This window comes from Electrona antarctica, assembly GCF_951216825.1.
Source record: "Electrona antarctica genome assembly, chromosome: 17".
Taxonomy (NCBI): Eukaryota; Metazoa; Chordata; class Actinopteri; order Myctophiformes; family Myctophidae; genus Electrona; species Electrona antarctica.
This window is the reverse complement of record NC_136798.1, coordinates 12,446,529-12,465,651: the sequence shown is the minus strand read 5'-3', so window position 1 is coordinate 12,465,651 and position 19,123 is coordinate 12,446,529. Positions and strand designations below refer to the sequence as shown.

At 45.0% G+C, this 19,123-nt stretch overlaps 1 protein-coding gene across 1 annotated transcript in view; it reads left to right on the top strand.

The window, feature by feature from the left end:
* The window catches only part of LOC306941336 (nesprin-1-like), a 149,346-nt gene that overhangs the window by 106,787 nt on the left and 23,436 nt on the right, over positions 1-19,123 (top strand). The window contains 29 exon segments of the mRNA XM_079526753.1: positions 1,107-1,238; positions 1,487-1,587; positions 1,812-1,962; positions 2,127-2,255; positions 2,465-2,638; positions 2,816-3,031; positions 3,506-3,607; positions 4,143-4,262; positions 5,321-5,521; positions 5,707-5,880; positions 6,115-6,246; positions 6,596-6,792; positions 6,936-7,068; positions 7,307-7,489; positions 7,689-7,838; positions 8,005-8,181; positions 8,487-8,642; positions 8,746-8,901; positions 9,087-9,257; positions 9,807-9,940; positions 10,447-10,651; positions 12,235-12,417; positions 13,054-13,200; positions 13,737-13,891; positions 14,292-14,439; positions 14,776-14,870; positions 15,190-15,424; positions 15,878-16,132; positions 18,384-18,509. Of these exon segments, the coding sequence (XP_079382879.1) occupies positions 1,107-1,238; positions 1,487-1,587; positions 1,812-1,962; positions 2,127-2,255; positions 2,465-2,638; positions 2,816-3,031; positions 3,506-3,607; positions 4,143-4,262; positions 5,321-5,521; positions 5,707-5,880; positions 6,115-6,246; positions 6,596-6,792; positions 6,936-7,068; positions 7,307-7,489; positions 7,689-7,838; positions 8,005-8,181; positions 8,487-8,642; positions 8,746-8,901; positions 9,087-9,257; positions 9,807-9,940; positions 10,447-10,651; positions 12,235-12,417; positions 13,054-13,200; positions 13,737-13,891; positions 14,292-14,439; positions 14,776-14,870; positions 15,190-15,424; positions 15,878-16,132; positions 18,384-18,509 (4,638 nt within the window).

Here is a 19,123-nt window from a genome sequence, read left to right as displayed (position 1 = left end):
GCACCAACCTGCACATCGGGAGCAATTAGGGGTTCAGCGTCTTGCTCAAGGACACTTCGACACTAACTCTCACTCTAACCATTGGGGATCATCATCAGTCTCTCTCTCTCTCCTTCACCCTAGTCAAAAGATCCTATAGGATTTTCAAAAATTCTAATATGATCCTATAGGATTGCGAACATCCCATGTTCCAATAGAGTTATAGGATTCTATTGGAACTTTGGACAATCCTATAGGATTTTCCAATAGAAATAGAATAGAAAAAAAGAAAATAAATATAAATAGAATGCAATTCCTATGATATACTGTAGTGTATTGGACCACATAAGAAATAATGCTATAAATAAATCCTATTAGAATTTGATTTGATTTTCTTTTAGAGCAATAATCCTATAAGAAAAAAATCCAATGGGATTCGTTCCAAATTCTAATTTTAATATGATTCTTCTATCAGAATCCTATAGGATTTTTTTGACTAGGGCACTCCGGTCTATGTTCTTCCCCTGTCCTGTCCTGTTCTGTCCTTCTGTTCATCATACCTATTTTCACCCCCCCTTCCATTTAGCTCATGTTCCTTTCTCCCTCTGTCTCTGTCTAACGCAGTTCTGTTCTGTCGTGCTGCATTGCAGTATGTTGTTATGCTGTATCTTCATCAATGGTAGTATTGTGGAAATGCCAAAGGTCATGTCGGCCTCCTTCATAAAGGTCCCCTGTTTTCCATCCACTGACCACAGAACAACAGGGGCCTGTATTTCTCACAATGGGCCTCAGACGCAGACAAAAGGATGCTACCTCGTCCCCTGACACTAAACACATTGGAACAGGTGTTGTTTCTGATGACACAGCATTTTCTAGTTACTGTAGTAATGATTTGAATGAAACATACAAACAAGTGTTTTTGTGTCTCATCAGGGGTGTTTCAGTACAACATGATCAGATGTTACAAATATTATAAATTATGTATATATTTTTATGTGCACAAAAACAATATTGTCCCTAGAGAAGGTATATTGGCTTGAATTGTATAAATGGCAATTGGCTTGATGATATCAAATGGCATATTACCCTACTCTAAATCACACATCTCTCCATCCATCTTCATCCAGGGATCGTTACAGGAGCAGGAGGACAGTGAGCCGGACTCGATCCTGTCCCAGAGTCCCAACGTCCAGGACTGGCTGTCTCAGGCTCGCTCCACACGCACACAGCAGCACCATGACAACCTGCTTCGACAGAGGGTGAGAGGCAGTGGTCTTTTTATATGTTAGACCCCACCGAAAACATGTTTTACTCTTATGTACCTGTCCACAAGATGTAACAATAAAACACAACTTTGAACCAGAACTGTTGTAATAAACAATTAGTTTCCTTTTGATGGCCTGCGCTCTCAGATGAAGAAATCAGATGAAGATAACTGCATCTATTTCAAATAACAAGTCCTAGCCCTTGTTGGAGTATCAATGTTGATCTTTCTGTTTCTCTATAGGAGCTAGAGGAGCAGGTGGCGGAACAGAGGAGGTTGTTACAGTCTGTAGCCAGTGTTGGAGAGGAGTTACTTAGCCAACAGACCACACCTAATGGAGACAGGTACTGCAGTTTGTCTTTCTCACTTCTTGACAGAAAAGCATTTTTTTTTGTTAAAAGTGGTGCATGTTCATTTTCCTTTCTGTTAAATTCCAATTTGTAATGAGGCCCTTTATTCCTCCTGCTATCACAGTTATTAGCTGTTATTAGTGTGATGATCGGGTTTTGTGTGATAGCACATTTTGTTCTTTCCTCACTGTCCTCATGTCATACATGTGTTTCCACAGTGAGATGTCAGTCCCAGGAGGATTGTTGCTGGAGGTGGACAGCATGTCCCCTCTGGACCAGCTGAGACAGAGGTGGGAGAACCTTAATAAAGACCAGAGCACCAAGTTGCAGCTGTCCCTCAACTCCCTGGAGCAAGACCAGCTCAGCCCGGTACAGATGACATGCAGCACAGTCTCTCACCCTCAACTCACTGTCGACCACTTTCATTTTAGACGAAAATGATTCAAAATAATGAAAATAGCTGATTGTCATCGTATACACTGCTTGCTGCCTGTTTGACGGTCTCGTGTTTATGTTGTCAAATGTGTATACAGGTGCTCCATAGGTCTCGTTTATCCAGTCCAGGCATGGTTCTGAGGGGCGAGTCAGCGAGCCAGGATCCCCACTCTCCCAGGGTCCTGTTTGAGGGGTGCACCCAGACGCTAGAGAGAATAGCTCAAGAGGTACACCACAACCTCCCTCCGATCCCTCCACAACCTTTTTCTGAATCTAACCTTTTTCCCCCCCAGTATTTGTCATTATATGTAATGATTTTCAAATGTTGCTTTGGGATCTGAAAGCACATTGATCGGATTGATGAGCAAAAAAGGATGAGCTCTGAAGAACATAATGAATTAACCAGTACAACTGGTACTGTTGCTTGTCCTCACAGATAGGCGGCGGAGACTTTAAGGCAGTGGGATCACTGGAGGTGGTGGCAATGCAGGAGGACCTGTACACTGCCGTGTCTGCTGCCTCCTCTTGGCTGGACAGTGCTGAGAACCAGCTTCTCTCTGGTCCCATTCTGCTGTCTGAGGACACAGAGACACAGCTTTATCACCTTGAGGTGAGAGACTGTACTGGACAATGTTGGTTCATCACACAGAAGTGTATAATATAGTTGCACGTACTGTACACACACTGTACACACACTGTACTGTACACACACATCTTAGTACAGTAAGGATACAGTAAGGATTGTGCACTAAACCCAAACAACAACGCCACTTCTCCTGTTACTCAGGGCCTGAGTAAAGAGCTGAAGGAGGTGAGCGGGGAGGTGAGTCAGTGCAGAGAGCTGCTGGGCGGCAGCGTGGGCCGGCTGTGTGGGGGAGAGGAGCAAGGCCTGATGGAGGACACCCTGGATGGCCTGCAGGAGCGCCTCGGCCTGCTGGACTCCACCCTGGACCAGCATTGTGACAACATGAGGGACCGGCTGCAAGAGCACTCTACCCTCCAGGTGTGTGTGTGTGTGTGTGTGTGTGTGTGTGTGTGTGTGTGTGTGTGTGTGTGTGTGTGTGTGTGCGTGTGCGTGTGCGTGTGTGCATGTGTGGTGCTCAGGGATTTTTTTCCTTCGATACAGTATGCAGGAAATGGAACGAAAGTTCACATACGATAAGAACAGTGGTTCTCAAAGTGGGGTCCAGGTGGGACGGGTTCCAAGAGGGGGTTCCAAAAGACCCCTAAAGTTCTGTAACTCTGAACCAAACGTTCCATTTGTACCACTGAGATAGAATGTTCACTGATGTTCTTTGAAGCCATCTGTAAACGCCTCTTCATATGAATGTGTTTATAAACCTGCTTCTGTGGTCTCTCCTAGAATGAGTTGAGGATGCTGTTCACGTGTTTATAAACCTGCTCCTGTTGTCTCTCCTAGAATGAGTTGAGGATGCTGTTCACGTGTTTATAAACCTGCTCCTGTTGTCTCTCCTAGAATGAGTTGAGGATGCTGTTCACAGCTCTGAGTGATAGTAAACACCTGCTGCTCCAGAGGATGGCTGGGACAGTGGACAGACCTGCCGCCAAGCAGATAGAAGTAAGATACACACTGATGGCATGATTTCATTATACAGTTGGGTGCCACCGATATTGTCCCTTATCATTTGACCCATTTAGGCCTGACCTCAACATTTTTAAAAATCCTTCTAAATCCTCCAGTTTTCTGAAATAAATATTTTCACGATTTTTCAAAAATAACAGACCTACAAGCTCGTAGCGCGCCACTCGTGGCGCGCTATGAGCTTGTAGATCTGCTATTTTTCAATAGCTAAATTATAACATAATGTTTAAAACACCAAAAGGGGTTCCCGCCCAAAATGGGTTAACTGTCCTTTTGCGCAGATCACGCAAACCTCAGCAAAAAGAAAAGGACAATATCGATGGCCTCCAACTGTACACTGATGGCATGATTTCATTATACCATGGCTATCAATACAACATCAGATTGTGTGATGTGATTTGAGCTTTTATGAATAGCAATACAGTATTCACAATATATATATTAAGATATATAGCAAAGTGCCAGTGAATTCAGAGCAAACCTTTTCACTTAATGTTTCTTTCATTTGTAGACATTGTCAGAGGTGGAGGACAGTCTGAGGGAGTTTGAACAGAGAGTGACTGAGCTGAAGACCAGATCTGAGGGTTTAAAGTCTGACCAGGTCTCCAACCAGGAACTCCTCAAACTACAGGTAATTAAAGTGCAATGCAATGCCAAAATGGCCTCCATGATATATCTGAAATATGTCATTATATACAAGTAAGACGCGCGAACACGGGAAGCGAACGCAGCTCGTAAATTGCAAAAACAACAATTAGAATAAATTACGTAATTTTTTAAGGTTTTTTTTAAGTTCTCTTTTTTAAGATTTTTTTTTAAGTGAAGTTTTTTTTTAAGTTAAGTTTTTCTTTGTGTTTTTTAAGATTCTTTTTAAGTTAAGTTTTTTTTTAAGTTAAGTTTTTTTTAAGTTTTTCCTTTTAAAGTTTTTCCTTTTTAAGTTTTTTTTTAAGTTAAGTTTTGTGTGTGTGTGCGTGTGTGCGTGTGTGTGTGTGTGTGTGTGTGTGTGTGTGTGTGTGCGTGCGTGCATGTGTGTGTGTGTTTTTGTGTGTGATACAGCTGCGCCCTCTGGTGGTGGGCGGGTGGTGTTACAGCGTGACACACACAGACACACAGACAGACATGATCTGCTGGGTCTCATAGTAAATGCTCACTGCGTTCGCAATCACTGCGTTCGCAATTATATAATATTTCACCAAACATTTGTATTGTTTTGACGATGCTACTGGAAACCTGGAAAACATACTCCTCATTAACTAAAATGTTTTTTGATCAAAAATCAAGTGTAATGCACCATACCACCTTTCTTTTATGTCTTTTTCATTTGTGATACTGTTCCAGTCACATAAGTAGACTGGAACTGGAAGTAGTTTAACACACAGATTGTAATAAATGGTAAATGGTGCATTTATATAGCGCCAAGGTGCTTTACAGAGATTGTGCATTACATTCACCCATTCACACACACATTCATACACCGATGGCAGTCGGAAACCATGCAAGGCACCAACTAGCACATCGGGAGCAATTAGGGGTTCAGTGTCTTGCTCAAGAACACTTCGACAGTAACTCTGGGGGAGCCCGGGTTTGAACTGGCAACCTTGCGGTTACCATCCAGACACTCTACCCCTGAACCACCGCCGTTAAATGGTGTTTATTAACCATTTAAACTGTGTGTGCACGCATGTGTAGGATGCATATGAGGAGCTGGTGTTGATGGTGGGTTCCAGACGTAGCAGTTTGAACCACAGCCTGACTCTGAAGGCCCAGTACGAAGCTGCCCTTCATGACCTCACTGACCTGGTGGACACCGCCCAGGACAAGATGGCCGCTGACCAGAAGATGACCGTGGCTTCTGTCATTGAAGTCCAGTTGTTGCTGGACAAGCACAAAGTAAGTGGGGAATTAATACAAAATATTTGATAGAAATCGTAGGATTTGAAGTGTTCTACAGTGTAGAACAGTGTGTTACATATGGATTGTAGCTTACATTTTTGTTATTTTTTCGTAATCGTTTAGCAGTACCGGAACTGGTCACTCAATTCTCCACTCTAACTCCTCCTCGTCCTCTTTCCTAGGAGTTCTTCCAGGGTCTGGAGTGCCATATGATCCTAACGCAGACGTTCTACAGAAAGGTGTCTGGGCTGGTGGTGCAGAGAGAGAGCCAGGCACTGGAGGAGACCATGGTGTTGGCCCACAACATCCTCAAACAGGCCCACAGGAGAGGAGTAGAGCTGGAGGGCATTCTGGAGGTAGGCGGGAGTGTTTAAAAGATGGACAAAGGGCACAAACGTGTGTTGTTAAATCTTGAATTTATAACCCCAAAGGGCAGACAAATTATAATTACACATAAATGTAGCTAAAAGTTTTTTATATCTGACGGAGTTGGTTGTTGCTTGCTGGATTATAGATAAAGCATCTCACTGATGCAGTGTCCAGTTACTCAAGGACTAACCCAGTCATTCCCCTTCCCTCATGGCTTCCAGTCGTGGAGCAGGCTGATGGAGGACTACCAGGCTTTGTGTAGGCAGTTGGAGGCTGTGGAGTGCAGCATCCCTACTGTAGGCCTGGTGGAGGAGACGGAGGAGCGACTCAATGACAGGATGCACCTCTACCAGGTACTATACACATGCATGCACACATACTGTAATACATTGGATGTAATCACACGTGTGCTCATGAACACATTCATTCATGAATGCATCATGGTATACGTGTACAGTTAAGTCCAAATAAGTAAGCCAATGCAGTGTATTACACAAAGTACAGTAACTTTTATATTTCTTATAAAGCACCTCAGCATCGATTCTTCCTTAACTGCTTTCAGCTTTTACTTATTTTATACATCATGTTTGAAAATGTAATTGTTTTTCACAATGGAGCCACCATAGCCCTTGAGAGTCAGAATATATTAGAAAATGTTAATTTTATTCACTCATCACTCATTCCTGCCTTCCATCTCCCCAGCGTCTGAAGGCCAGCCTGACGGAGCATCAGCCCCAGCTGTACCAGGTGCTGGAGGAAGGGAAGAGGCTGCTACTGTCGGTGTGCTGCTCAGACCTGGAGAACCAGCTGACCCAGCTGGGAGAGCACTGGCTGTCGTCCACCACCAAGGTCAACAAGGAGCTGCACCGCCTGGACTCCACCCTCAAACACTGGACCAGGTCAGTCGCATGGGCTTTAGGTAACCTCAGTCTGATTGCCAGTCAGTGACACTCTTACGTACTGTATATCTGCCTGTCGGTCACAGTACTTTTCTGTCTGTCAAGACTGTCAAGAGTAATCGTTGTTCTGTTCTCAACCGCAGGTACCAGAGGGAGTCAGCAGAGCTAAGCCAGTGGTTACGGTCAGCTCTGGACCGGCTTGAGTTCTGGACTACCCAGTCTGTAACGGTACCCCAGGAACTGGAGACTGTCAGAGACCACCTCTATGCCTTCCTGGTCAGTTATCAGCTAGCATGTACAGAATATATTTTCCCCCTGTCATCTATCATCAGATTAGAATTTGAATACATCAATTAAATGATTAAGTCGTGCAACGTGTCCCTCGACTAGAATAATGACACATCACACACTTTGTTTCAGTGTAAATCAGATGTAAGCATCTCACTTTGCTGAAGTGTCACAAAACACTGAAATATCTCAACATACATGTGTTTTCCTGTGCTTTCTCTGACAGGAGTTTTCCAAGGAGGTGGACGCCAAGTCTTCCCTGCGCTCCTCGGTTCTTAGCACAGGCAACCAGCTTATGCGGCTCAAAAGAGTGGATACAGCTGGTCTGAGGTCAGCCCTGGCCCAGGTGGACACACAGTGGGCAGAGCTGCTCACCCGCATCCCTGTGGTGCAGGAGAAACTACACCAGGTCTGGGAACAGCGCCTGACTCAAGAGTTGGCTTTTCATTTGGATGGGGGGACGGTATTCTTTGCAGACTGAATGAAATGAAATTGAAATGCTAATGGAAATTTGTGAACCACGTTTGGGGGAAGCGTTACCATCCCATAGTTAATGGGGAATATTTGACTGTTCACATGCTGACTCTTCTTCTCCTCTCCTCCCTCAGTTGCAGATGGAGAAGCTGGCATCACTTCATGCCATCACGGAGCTCATGAGCTGGATCTCTCTCATGGAGAACATCATAGAAGAAGACCAGAACAGGATCATGGGAGCAGTAGGCTCCGAGTCGGTCCAAGACTTCCTACAGAAGTATAAGGTACGTACAATTGAATCTATTCTCCTAAGCAACACACTGTACTGTAGCTTCCAGGACTTTCAGCTACTTTCTGGCCAAGCTTTAAAAACCCAAGTGACATCAGTACCTCAATATTTTGTTTTCAGTCCCTCATCTGACTGACATCAAATTGTCTGCGTTTCCCCAGGGCTTCCGTATCGACCTGACGTGTAAGCAGTTGACTGTGGACTTTGTCAACCAGTCGGTGCTACAGATCAGCAGTCAGGATGTGGAGGGTAAACGTAGTGACAAGACTGACTTCGCCGAGAGGCTGGGAGCGATGAACAGGCGGTGGCAGATACTGCAAGGACTCATCACTGAAAAGGTAATATTCTTGAGTTATCATCTTGGAGAAATCCAAGTCAGATATTGATATCTGATATCTATTTATATCTGTTCTCTTTTTTTTGTGTGTGTGAGTATTGTTTTGTGTTTTTCTATGATCTGTCTTTTATTCATGGGTGACCAACACATTTTTCCATGGGGGGATTTAGAAGTTTATCTTAACTCCGCCTTGTGATCTGGTTGAATTACAGATTTTGGAAAAGTTTTTGCGCTCTCAGAGTAATTCAGGATTTGTGTGCGTAATGTGTGGTGAATCTTTGTGGTTTTGTTTTGTGATTTTTGCAGATTCGACTTTTAGAAGGACTACTAGAAGGTTGGTTGGAGCATGAGAACGGAGTCCAGGCCCTGAAAGCCTGGCTCAGCCTGCAGGAAGAGAAACTGAAGAAGAGACACAGGATAGAGGATGTGGCCTCTGTGCAGAATGCACTCAAAGACTGTCAGGTAGTAGAGCAGAAACACAGCGTCACCACTGATGTGTGTCATACACTTTTTTAAACCTAACTCTGTCTGTTTCTCTGATGTAACTTCTACTGACTTTCCACAGGAGTTAGAGGAGCTGGTGAAGGACAAGGAGAAGGATCTCGAGAAAGCTGAGGAACGTGGAAGTGCGCTCATCCAGAACAAGAAAGGAGAGGCCTGCTCTGTGGTCAGACAGACCCTCAAAGGACTGAACCAGGCCTGGGCCAACCTGAATCACATGGTGATCATGCAACTCATCATTTCACAGTACATCTGTCATTGATGCTGCTGATCTCATTGCAACTAATGACGATACTACAACGATATAATCATAAATAATGAAATAATAATAATAATAATAACATAGCACATTTTATATTACTTATAGTTATGTACGTTACACCCTTTGTCTTTCCTCCCCTTCAGATCAGTCAGATGAAGGTGAGTCTGCGGTCGGTGTTGGAACAGTGGACCTTGTACCGGCGAGCGGCCGAGGAAATCAACGGTTACCTGATGGAGGGGAGGTACTCTGTGTCCCGACTGCACCTCCTCAACGGCTCTCTGGAGGCTGTCCAGCAGCAGGTGGAGAGCCTGGAGGTGAGAAGCACAGGAGTCACTCTCCTTTCTGCATACAGTATGGGGAAATGGCACACCCGTTTTTAATCCTTTCACTCGTTGTTTGTAGCTGCATCATTTTCTTCTCTGACTTGCTGGTTGTCAGTCTGATAAATGCTATGCACAATTGAAGAGAATAGTTTTTATAAATGTAATACAATTTGAAGCACAGAAGTCATCGAGTAATTAATGAATTACAGAAGGGTGGGAGTTTATACGTTTCACTTCATCTCACTCCTTTTTGGATATGCTTACAGGTTACAGTAGATGTCTTCCTTTGACTTTTTTCTTTTTGCTATATTTTAATCTATTTTTTTAATATTTATTGTAATTGTTTTTCTTTGTGATTTCGAAAATACAAAGAATTGTTTTTATTGGCATATTCGAAATAAACATGACTAAACGAAACTAATACTTTTGGTTGTGAATAATAATCGTCTCTTGTCAAGAAGATGCCAACATAGAAAGGTGTTATAACTGTATAATGGTATAACGGCTAACCTGAGATTGTGCATACTTGCTGTGTATTAGAACTTGCAGGAAGAGATGGATAAACAGGAGAGCAGTCTGAAGAAGTTTGGCTCCGTTACACACCAGCTGCTCACCGAGTGCCATCCCTCAGTGGCAGAAACACTCAACAGCGCACTCCAGGATGTCAACGTCAGGTAGGCACAACAAGAAGACAAAAATGCCATCTGTTTGTGTTAGTTGTAAATGTTTCATGTTACACAATTACGGAACAGTTTTCCAACCACTTTGTCATCCTCCTCGTCCTCACCTGTGCTCTCTCAGGTGGAAGTGGTGGAAAGTAACTAAGTACATTTACTTAAGTACTATACTTAATTACAATTTTGAGGTATTTGTACTTTAGTTGAGTATTACCAAACTACATCTCAAATCCAAATATTGTACTTTTACTCCACTACATTTATTTGAAAACTTTAGTTACTAGTTACTTTGTAGATTTTTTTTCTTCACAAGCTCACAATGCGTAACACATTCTGCACAATGAGTACTTTTAATTTTGGTACTTTAAGTACATTTTGATACCAATACTTTTGTACTTTTACTGAAGTAAATTTTGAATTCCAGACTTTCACTTGTAACTTGAGTATTTATATATTGCAGTATTGATACTTTTACTTTTTTACCTTTTCCACGGCTGTCTCAGGTGGAATGAGCTCCAGGAGCAGATCTGGGAGCAGCTCCGCAGCAGTCAGACGGTGCTGGGGCTGTGGCAGCGCTACAGAGCGCTGCACGGCCAGTGTGTGACGGCAGTGCTGAGGCAGGACGAGAGGGCCGACCGCCTGCTCAAGAGCGCCACCAACAGGGACATCACGGAAGAGGAAAGCCACGCCTGGATACAGGACTGCGACGTGAGTACATGCAGCTGCAGGCAACATGGAGCAGTGGAGTTGAACTGTAAAATCACCAAACTGGACATAAATTATTATCTCTTATGGCATTTAGTTTGGCTAAGTCATAGAGTTGTTTCGTCGTTTAGTACTACAACAGTGTTTTCTTCCCTATATGCACTTGTAAATGGCCACTTGCTTGCTAATGTTGTTTCAACTCGTTATTGACCAAATCTACAGTTTGTCTGTCTATTGTACAGTATAGGATCAGTTAAGAAACCAAGGAATTTCTTGAAAAACGCAGCGCCTCTCTCTCTCATGTGGTCTCTAAGGACATCTGAATATGCTCGGAAACAGCTTGTCAACCCATTTTAAGGGTTCTTACAAAGCCTTTATCCCCTCTGCAAATTGCATGCTGTCAGCTCGGGCTGCTTGAATGCAAATCAAGCTGAACGTAACAAAGGGCTTTTCAGAATGAGACTCATAAAAGGGAACTTCAGGGCCCAGTTTATACCACATGCAGGATGAAGCTGGGCTTGCAGTGGACAATGAGGGAAGCCTAGACACTAGGGACTATACACACACTTGTAGTCTTGTACTGCATGATGTCCTTATGGATTTGTCACCTTAATGTATGTACAGTTGGGTGCCACCGATATTGTCCCTTATCATTTGACCCATTTAGGCCTGACCTCAACATTTAAAAAAATCCTTCTAAATCCTCCAGTTTTCTGAAATAAATATTTTCACGATTTTTCAAAAATAGCAGACCTACAAGCTCGTAGTGCGCCACTCGGTGGCGCACTATGAGCTTGTAGATCTGCTATTTTTCAATAGCTAAATTATAACATAATGTTTAAAACACCAAAAGGAGTTCCCGCCCAAAATGGGTTAACTGTCCTTTTGCGCAGATCACGCAAACCTCAGCAAAAAGAAAAGGACAATATCGATGGCCTCCAACTGTATGTATTTGTCCGATAATAACCATAACTAGAATAATCCCTCATTGACAGACAGACCCCAATATGCTTGCATGGCATTTTGTACTATTAAACTCTGTATCTGTACCATGATTTGCATGAAGCGTGAAGATAAATTAAGGTAGTGTGCGCCAGTAGATGACCAGATAGTGCAGTCCATGTAATCGTAACATACCAACAGTCCTACAGTCATTAGTCAGACAAACCTGTGCTGCGGGTTAAAAATCACCCGTTCTGCAGGTTAAAAATCACCCATGGATCCTGACATGCATGGTGGGTTAAAACTAATCCATGCTGCGGGTTAAAAATCGCACATGGCTTCCTGTGAGGTTAGAGCTAGGTTATGGTTTGGGGAGTGTGTCTGACTAATGGTGTGTCTGACAGTTTTTAAGTTTTTCAGTTTTTTCTATTATCCTATGCATTTTTGCACAATCTTACCCTATCCACTTTTCTAATATAAGATCATATCCAGTTTTCTAAATTGATGATTGAATTGAATTTATCTGATGATTATTCTGCATGGAACTATCGGACAAATTCACACAGTAAGGTGACAAATACATAAGGCTGTATTTGAACAATAGTTTTCCATTGTAATCCTATTTTATAATGTGCTGATTGCAGGAGTGTCTTGAAGGCCAGGCATCGGGGCAGCAGTCCCTGCAGCAGTTGCAGGCGCTGGGAGAACATCTGAAGAGCCAGGTCGACGCCTCCTCTATGGCCGCCCTCCAGTCAGACCACCTGTCACTCACACATCGCCTAGCAGCGCTGGAGCACGCTCTGCACAGGCAGCGGGAAGTACTGCAGGTAGGCATGGGAGGACATACTGTACTGTACAGGGGCTTTCACACACCAACATCCACACGCACTAACACGCACAGATGCACAAACTCGCTAGCCTGGCTAATAAGCCAGACCGAATCAGCCGTTGGCAAAAATAAATTGCCTGCCGGCGGATTACGGTCTGGAGAGGCTCAATTGTACGCCCATTTCCTACACCAGAGAACTGGTGTGGCCAATCGGGACACGGTATGCAATATGGGCGGGCTTTGGTACAGTGACGTTCAATGCTTGAGACCTTTGACTGACAGTAGCTCTGACCAATTGCGCCAAAGAGAAAATGTTTGAACCTGCCCCCCGGGAAACAAGATCCATACACAGCATCTCCAGACTCAAATACCACACGACAGTGTGATTTGAGTCTGGCTTATTAGCCAGGCTACAAACTCGCACCGTTGATGAGGCAATCAGCGATTTTATTTGACAAATCTCTGACAAAATATCGGTCAAAACATTGTTGGTCTAGGATTCTCCAAAATTGGGATCAGCATCAGACCCAAAACATTTCCATTTTTTGGGCTCTAATTCCAAGATCTCAAATAACAAAGATTAAGATGTGTTTCAGTGTCTTATATTCTGTCATTGTTCCTTTGTTTTGTCTAGTCTGGAGCTCAGGACTGTGGGGGTTTCACAGAGCAGCTGGATAAACTGAGTCGTTATGCAGGGGAGGCAGAGGAGGCGTTGAAGGAGTCTGACTCTGTCAGCTCACCAGAGCTCATCAATATTCAGAACCGCATGGAGAAACTCAAGGTACATTAACGTTGCTGTCTTGACCCTTGTCCCACAGTTCTCTCTGTGCGTTTGACTTTTCATCAACGCTTAATTCAATTAAAGAACGTGTGACGTGACTGGGGTTTCCCAGGGAGTCTATCCTTTTTTCCACTACACCAACTCTCGTTGTAGAAAATAGCCGATTTACAAGCTCACACTGCGTTGTCATTGTAGATCTGTTATTTTGTTTGCCTATTTTCGCCGATGCTCATTATGCTCATTTAGCCTCTAAAAACGATTTTCGTCGAGAGCTTGAAGTGTGTTTGCAAATCCCATGCAGGAGGGGTCTTTTGGCCAGGTGCTTGAAAAGCGCCTGGACTACATTTCCTAGTACCTCTACTAACGACCGTAAAGACCGTAGTGGCCAATTCTTCATGATTGGCTGCCTCTAAGCCAATGGGACACTTATCCATAAAACCCATAATCTGAACGGGATAAAAACCCATACTCTGAACGCACCTGGCAGTTATGTCTGAGTCATTCTTGTTTTATAATGTACTAATCCATTTTGTCAGGTTCACCTGTTGAAGCTGAGCAGCCTGTCCCCGGACTTGGAGCGGCTCAACGAGCTGGCGTACAGACTGCCTCTCAGCGACAGAGACATTAAGAGCCTGCAGGGGCTCAACAGGTCCTGGGCCAAGCATTCTGCTCACCTCACAGAGAGGTTCAGGTACATGAGCTCCTCATACTCTGCGCTGAGTGCTGTGGTACCATACTGAATAAGTATGTGGCTAGAATGAGTTTAGGTTGTAACGAAATAACGAAAGTCACATGTCAAGAGCATAACTTACCACCGAAGATATAGGCCTACTTCACAAATAAATAGGTGATTGAAGTGAGTTTTGGTGGGATTATCATCCGTCAGTTAAAGACTTATTTTCAATTTTGTTATAGAATACATGTAGCTCTTATACAGCATGTTCTATCAGTGGAGGACCACATGCACTACTATGGGTAATCTTAGCCCAATTAACAATGTCAGGAAATGTCTGACCAGATAGCTGGAGCTTGTTTAACCCTCATATTGTTTTATGTTCCTGTGTGTTATCTCCATATCGGTGCTTCTCCAGTAAGCTGCAGGCGGTGCTGCTCCAGCAGCAGAGCTTCCTGCAGAAGTGCGAGGCCTGGATGGACTTCCTGTCCCAGACGGAGCAGAAGCTGGGTGCCGAGATCTCTGGCAACTATCACAGTCTTCTGGAACAACAGAGAGACCATGAGGTACAGTACGGGCCTGTGTGTGTGTGTGTGTGTGTGTGTGTGTGTGTGTGTGTGTGTGTGTGTGTGTGTGTGTGTGTGTGTGTGTGTGTGTGTGTGTGTGTGTGTGTGTGTGTGTGTGTGTGTGTGTGTGTGTGTGTGTGTGTGTGTGTGTACGCGCGCGCGCGCGCGCGCGCGCGCGCGCGTGCGTGCGTGCGTGCGTGCGTGCGTGCGTGCGTGCGTGCGTGCGTGCGTGCGTGCGTGCGTGCGTGCGTGCGTGCGTGCGGTATACATAATACTTATTTGGATGTACGTATGTGTATTTGTCGATGGGGCATTCATGAATCTGTGTGTGTGCAGTTGTTCCAGGCAGAGATGTTCAGCAGGCAGCAGATTCTCTACTCCATCATCAGCGATGGACACCACATGCTGGACCAGGGACAAGTGGACGACAGGTATGACCGCTTACACTGCTGGTCTCGCAGTAGAAGAATGTGTCTCAGTGTTGACTCAATGACAGCTCTGTGTGTGTGTGTGTGTGTGTGTGTGTGTGTGTGTGTGTGTGTGTGTGTGTGTGTGTGTGTGTGTGTGTGTGTGTGTGTGTGATGTATGTGTTTAACAGAATATATTGAGAGTATGAATGCCTTCTGAATCTTATTCGTTGCTGATGTTTCAGCGTCTACAACTCCTTCTCAATTGTTGGTACAGTATAACGATAGACACATGAATGAATCCCCGAACATGACTTTACTGCCATATTTCTCATTGCTTCAGAGACGACTTCAGCCTGAAGCTGGCCTTGCTGAGTAACCAGTGGCAGTGCGTGGTGAGGAGGGCTCAGCAGCGCAGGGGCATCATCGACAGCCTGGTCCGCCAGTGGCAGAAATACAAGGAGATGGCGGACAAGCTGCGGCGGTGGCTGCAGGAGGTGACGCGTGATCCGGACGTACATCAGCCGGGGGAGCCGGTGGCTCTGCAGCAGGCCAGGACCATGTTGGATCAGATCCAGGTACAGATGAAGACATCTCCACAGAGCAGCTTTGTGAAGGCTCTCTATCTCTCTCTCTCTCTCTCTGATGATGTGATACTCCCACATGTTTATCTCAAACAAACTGTCACGCTGATAATAGTTTTTCCTCACACTTCAAATGGGGTTCAGCCAGGTGTGTGCGACAGGGTTGTGCGGTTGGGCACCACTGTGCTATTTTCATTCAGCAGGAATCGGCTGCATTACTAATCCGACTTATTGGCTTACAACGGTTACTTTTTGATGTCATTTGTACGAGACATTAAACCCATTAACATTATACGTATCACAATCCCTAAACTCCTACCGCAAAGAACGCTCCTCTCGAGTAAATGTCAACCCCTACTTAGCCGCCATTGAAATTACCGTAGCAGTATTCTAAAATCCTAATCCACTCCCCTGCTACACAAACCCTCATCCCATCCCCAACCCTAGACTCCCTTAGGTAAGCGCTTTCCCCTGCTGTGCCCCAACTCCCTGTCTCTTCTCATGCAGCTGAGGGAGCGTGTGCTCCAGAGGCAACAGGGAGGCTACATCCTGGCGGTGGAGGCCGGCCGGAGCCTGCTCTTGACCGCCGACTCCAGGGCGGAGTCTGCGCTGCAGACCGAGCTGATGGACATGCAAGAGAGGTGGAGACATGCACACCACCGCCTTGACCAGCAGAGGAGGGAGCTACACGGCCTGCTTAAGGTCAGCTTAAAACAAGCTAAAACAAGTAATCATTGGAACATACATACAAATATAAAATCATCCTTGATAGATGGTATTATATTCATCCACTTTGTACATAGTTGTGGAACTATTAACACATTGTCTGCAATTGACGTATATGTTTTACATTGCTTTATATGGATCTAAAACGGCACAGCTAAAAACAACTTTATCCCCTGAGTCGATTGCTAGGCAACGCCTTGCTCACCCCCGCACGCACGGAACGTGCTCACGCATGCGTAGACTTCTCTGGCTCTTTACTCAAAAACTGTGTCGCTGTCCGTTGTGCTGATCAGACATCCGAGGTTCAGATCTGATTTCTGATTTTTTTTATCGGAATATAAAGTTTCTCGAGAAAGATAGCTAGCGTGAGCTAATGCTAACATTAGCCTTTTCTTACAATGGAGCAGCAATGGCGGTCTGCGAGCAGGGAAAACGGAAGTACTTGAGTAGTAATCTCCCCAATTCCGGCCCCGCGCAAGCTATTTAGCACTTGTGGCCACCAGGCCGCAGTCTAAGTGTTAAATCCACTTTCTAGTTCCACATGCAGTGGAATGTTTAACTACCTGTGTGCTTTGCTATGCTATTGTATTACATTTACAAGAAGGTATCAATCATCAGGCCAAACATACTGTACATTCCTGTGGACATCTTTGGAACATCTCCTGATCAGAATCTAAATTGTCTGCAGCACATCACAGTGTCTGCACTGTGGTGTGCTGAGCACTATAAAGGGCATGTGAAGGCCGATGTGAACCCTATTTATGAGCCCTCCTTGTTCCGCATATCGGACTGTAAAACCAAGTTAGCACATGCATTATGAATTGTTGGAGTGGAGAAAGATGGAGTGCATGATAAGTGCACACTCTTCACTCACATGCTCGTATGAATCGCTCCAACACACTGACACGTGCCTGCACGTGACAAAAGGGTGTGTGTGTGTGCGCGTGTGCGTGCGTGCGTGCGTGCGTGCGTGCGTGCGTGCGTGCGTGCGTGCGTGCGTGCGTGCGTGCGTGCGTGCGTTTTGGTGACTGGCATACACATAGTGCATTAGTGTGCAGACTGTCACTGTGCACACATTACAAGCTGCAGGCACTGTGCAGTGAAGCATAGCGACATGGGCACAGTGAGGTGGATTTTACAGGCTGAGAGTCTTTTTGAAAAGCACCGTGTGACGCAGTTAAAAATTATCATCCCGTGGCTTAACGGTTTTTAGGTGAGAGGATCTCTTTCTTTCCCATCAGTCCACTCGCTCTTCTCTCCTGCTCCATCTTTTTCTTTTTTGCGTTATTTTTGTCCCGTTATTTTCATGTCCTCCTTGCTTAGTTCTTAGACTACTGACTAATTCCGTTCCTGTCCTGGGCATCCTTTTACTTGTTTCAGGTATGCTACGCTGCATTGTCTCACTGAAAGCTACCTTGCTTTGCCTTGAATTGTACTTCTTATGCTCCACTCTCAAAATAGCTGTAATCTATGACCTCTCCGGAGCTGAGACTCCCTCTGTTGTTGAGGGAGCATTAATTCTCTTCTTTAGCTGGTGTGGATTTTGTGCTGTGTCACTGTGTCTTGTGCTGTTGCTAAGGAGGTTTAAAGCCTGCCTGTATCATGCACTGACAATAGCAGATCTACAAGCTCAAGCTCTCAAGTCTCAGCGTGGCACATTTTCGATTCGGCGACACAGTGCAATTAAGTATAAATCAGGCTTAAAACAGAGCTGGCGACTATAGGAGAATAGAGCCTGGATTATTCTGCTGTTATCCGTCACACGTGTGCATACTGTACAGTATGTATTGTGCATGTTTGTGTGCAGCTGAAGATTCCGTTGCTGTAACTGTAGGGAGAATGTATAGCTTGCCTCAGCAATAAATAGATGCACAGGACACACAGCAGGTGTGTCTACAGTGTAGTGTTTTTTGTGTGTGTGTATGAGATAGAGAGGAACAGCTAGAGATGCTCTCATGTATGTTCTAATCGTGTGTGTGTGTGTGTGTGTGTGTGTGTGTGTGTGTGTGTGTGTGTGTGTGTGTGTGTGTGTGTGTGTGTGTGTGTGTGTGTGTGTGTGTGTGTGTGTGTGTGTGTGTGTGTGTGTGTTTAACAGAATATATTGAGAGTGTCTCAATGAATTTGATTCAGCGTCTACAACTCCTTTTCAATTGTCAGTATACAGTATAACGATAGACACATGAATGAATCCCCGAACCTGACTTTACTGCCATATTTGTGTGTCTAGGATTGGGAGCGCTGTGAGAAGGGCATCGATGCATCATTGGAGAAGCTGAGAGCCTTTAAGAAGAAGCTGTCTGCACCGCTGCCTGACCACCATGAGGAGTTGCACTCTGAGCAAGTCCGCTGCAAGGTGAGGAGAGAACGGCCAATGGCACGCACGCACGCACGCACGCACGCACGCACGCACACACAAACAAACACGCCCACGTACGCGTGTGCACAACACAAACTCAATGAGCTTTTCATCTCGCACTAAAAACATACACAGACAAATCCTCGCTCTTTCTACTTTTGTCTGTCTCTCAGCGCACGCACACACAAAAACACACACACACACACGCGCGTGCACGCACGCACGCGCGCAGAGCGCACACTCTTAATCCGGATACAGTGCCGCACTTACACATACCAGCCGGTCAACATCCTGTTTATCTGTCTGTCTCAATGACCTTGTTTGTTGGATTTTAGGGTGATCAGTGCTGTATAACATTCATAACACATTATTACATAGTGTGTGTGTGTGTGCGTGCGTGCGTGCGTGCGTGCGTGCGTGCGTGCGTGCGTGCGTGCGTGCGTGCGTGCGTGCGTGCGTGCGTGCGTGCGTGCGTGCGTGCGCGCGCGCGCATACCTCAATATCATACATCTGTATTTGTGTGTAATCATCAGTTATGTGTGTGTGTGTGAGGTGGGCTGTGATCAAGCTCTGTTTGGCCCCTCCTCTGTACACTACAGGCAGTGATGTGT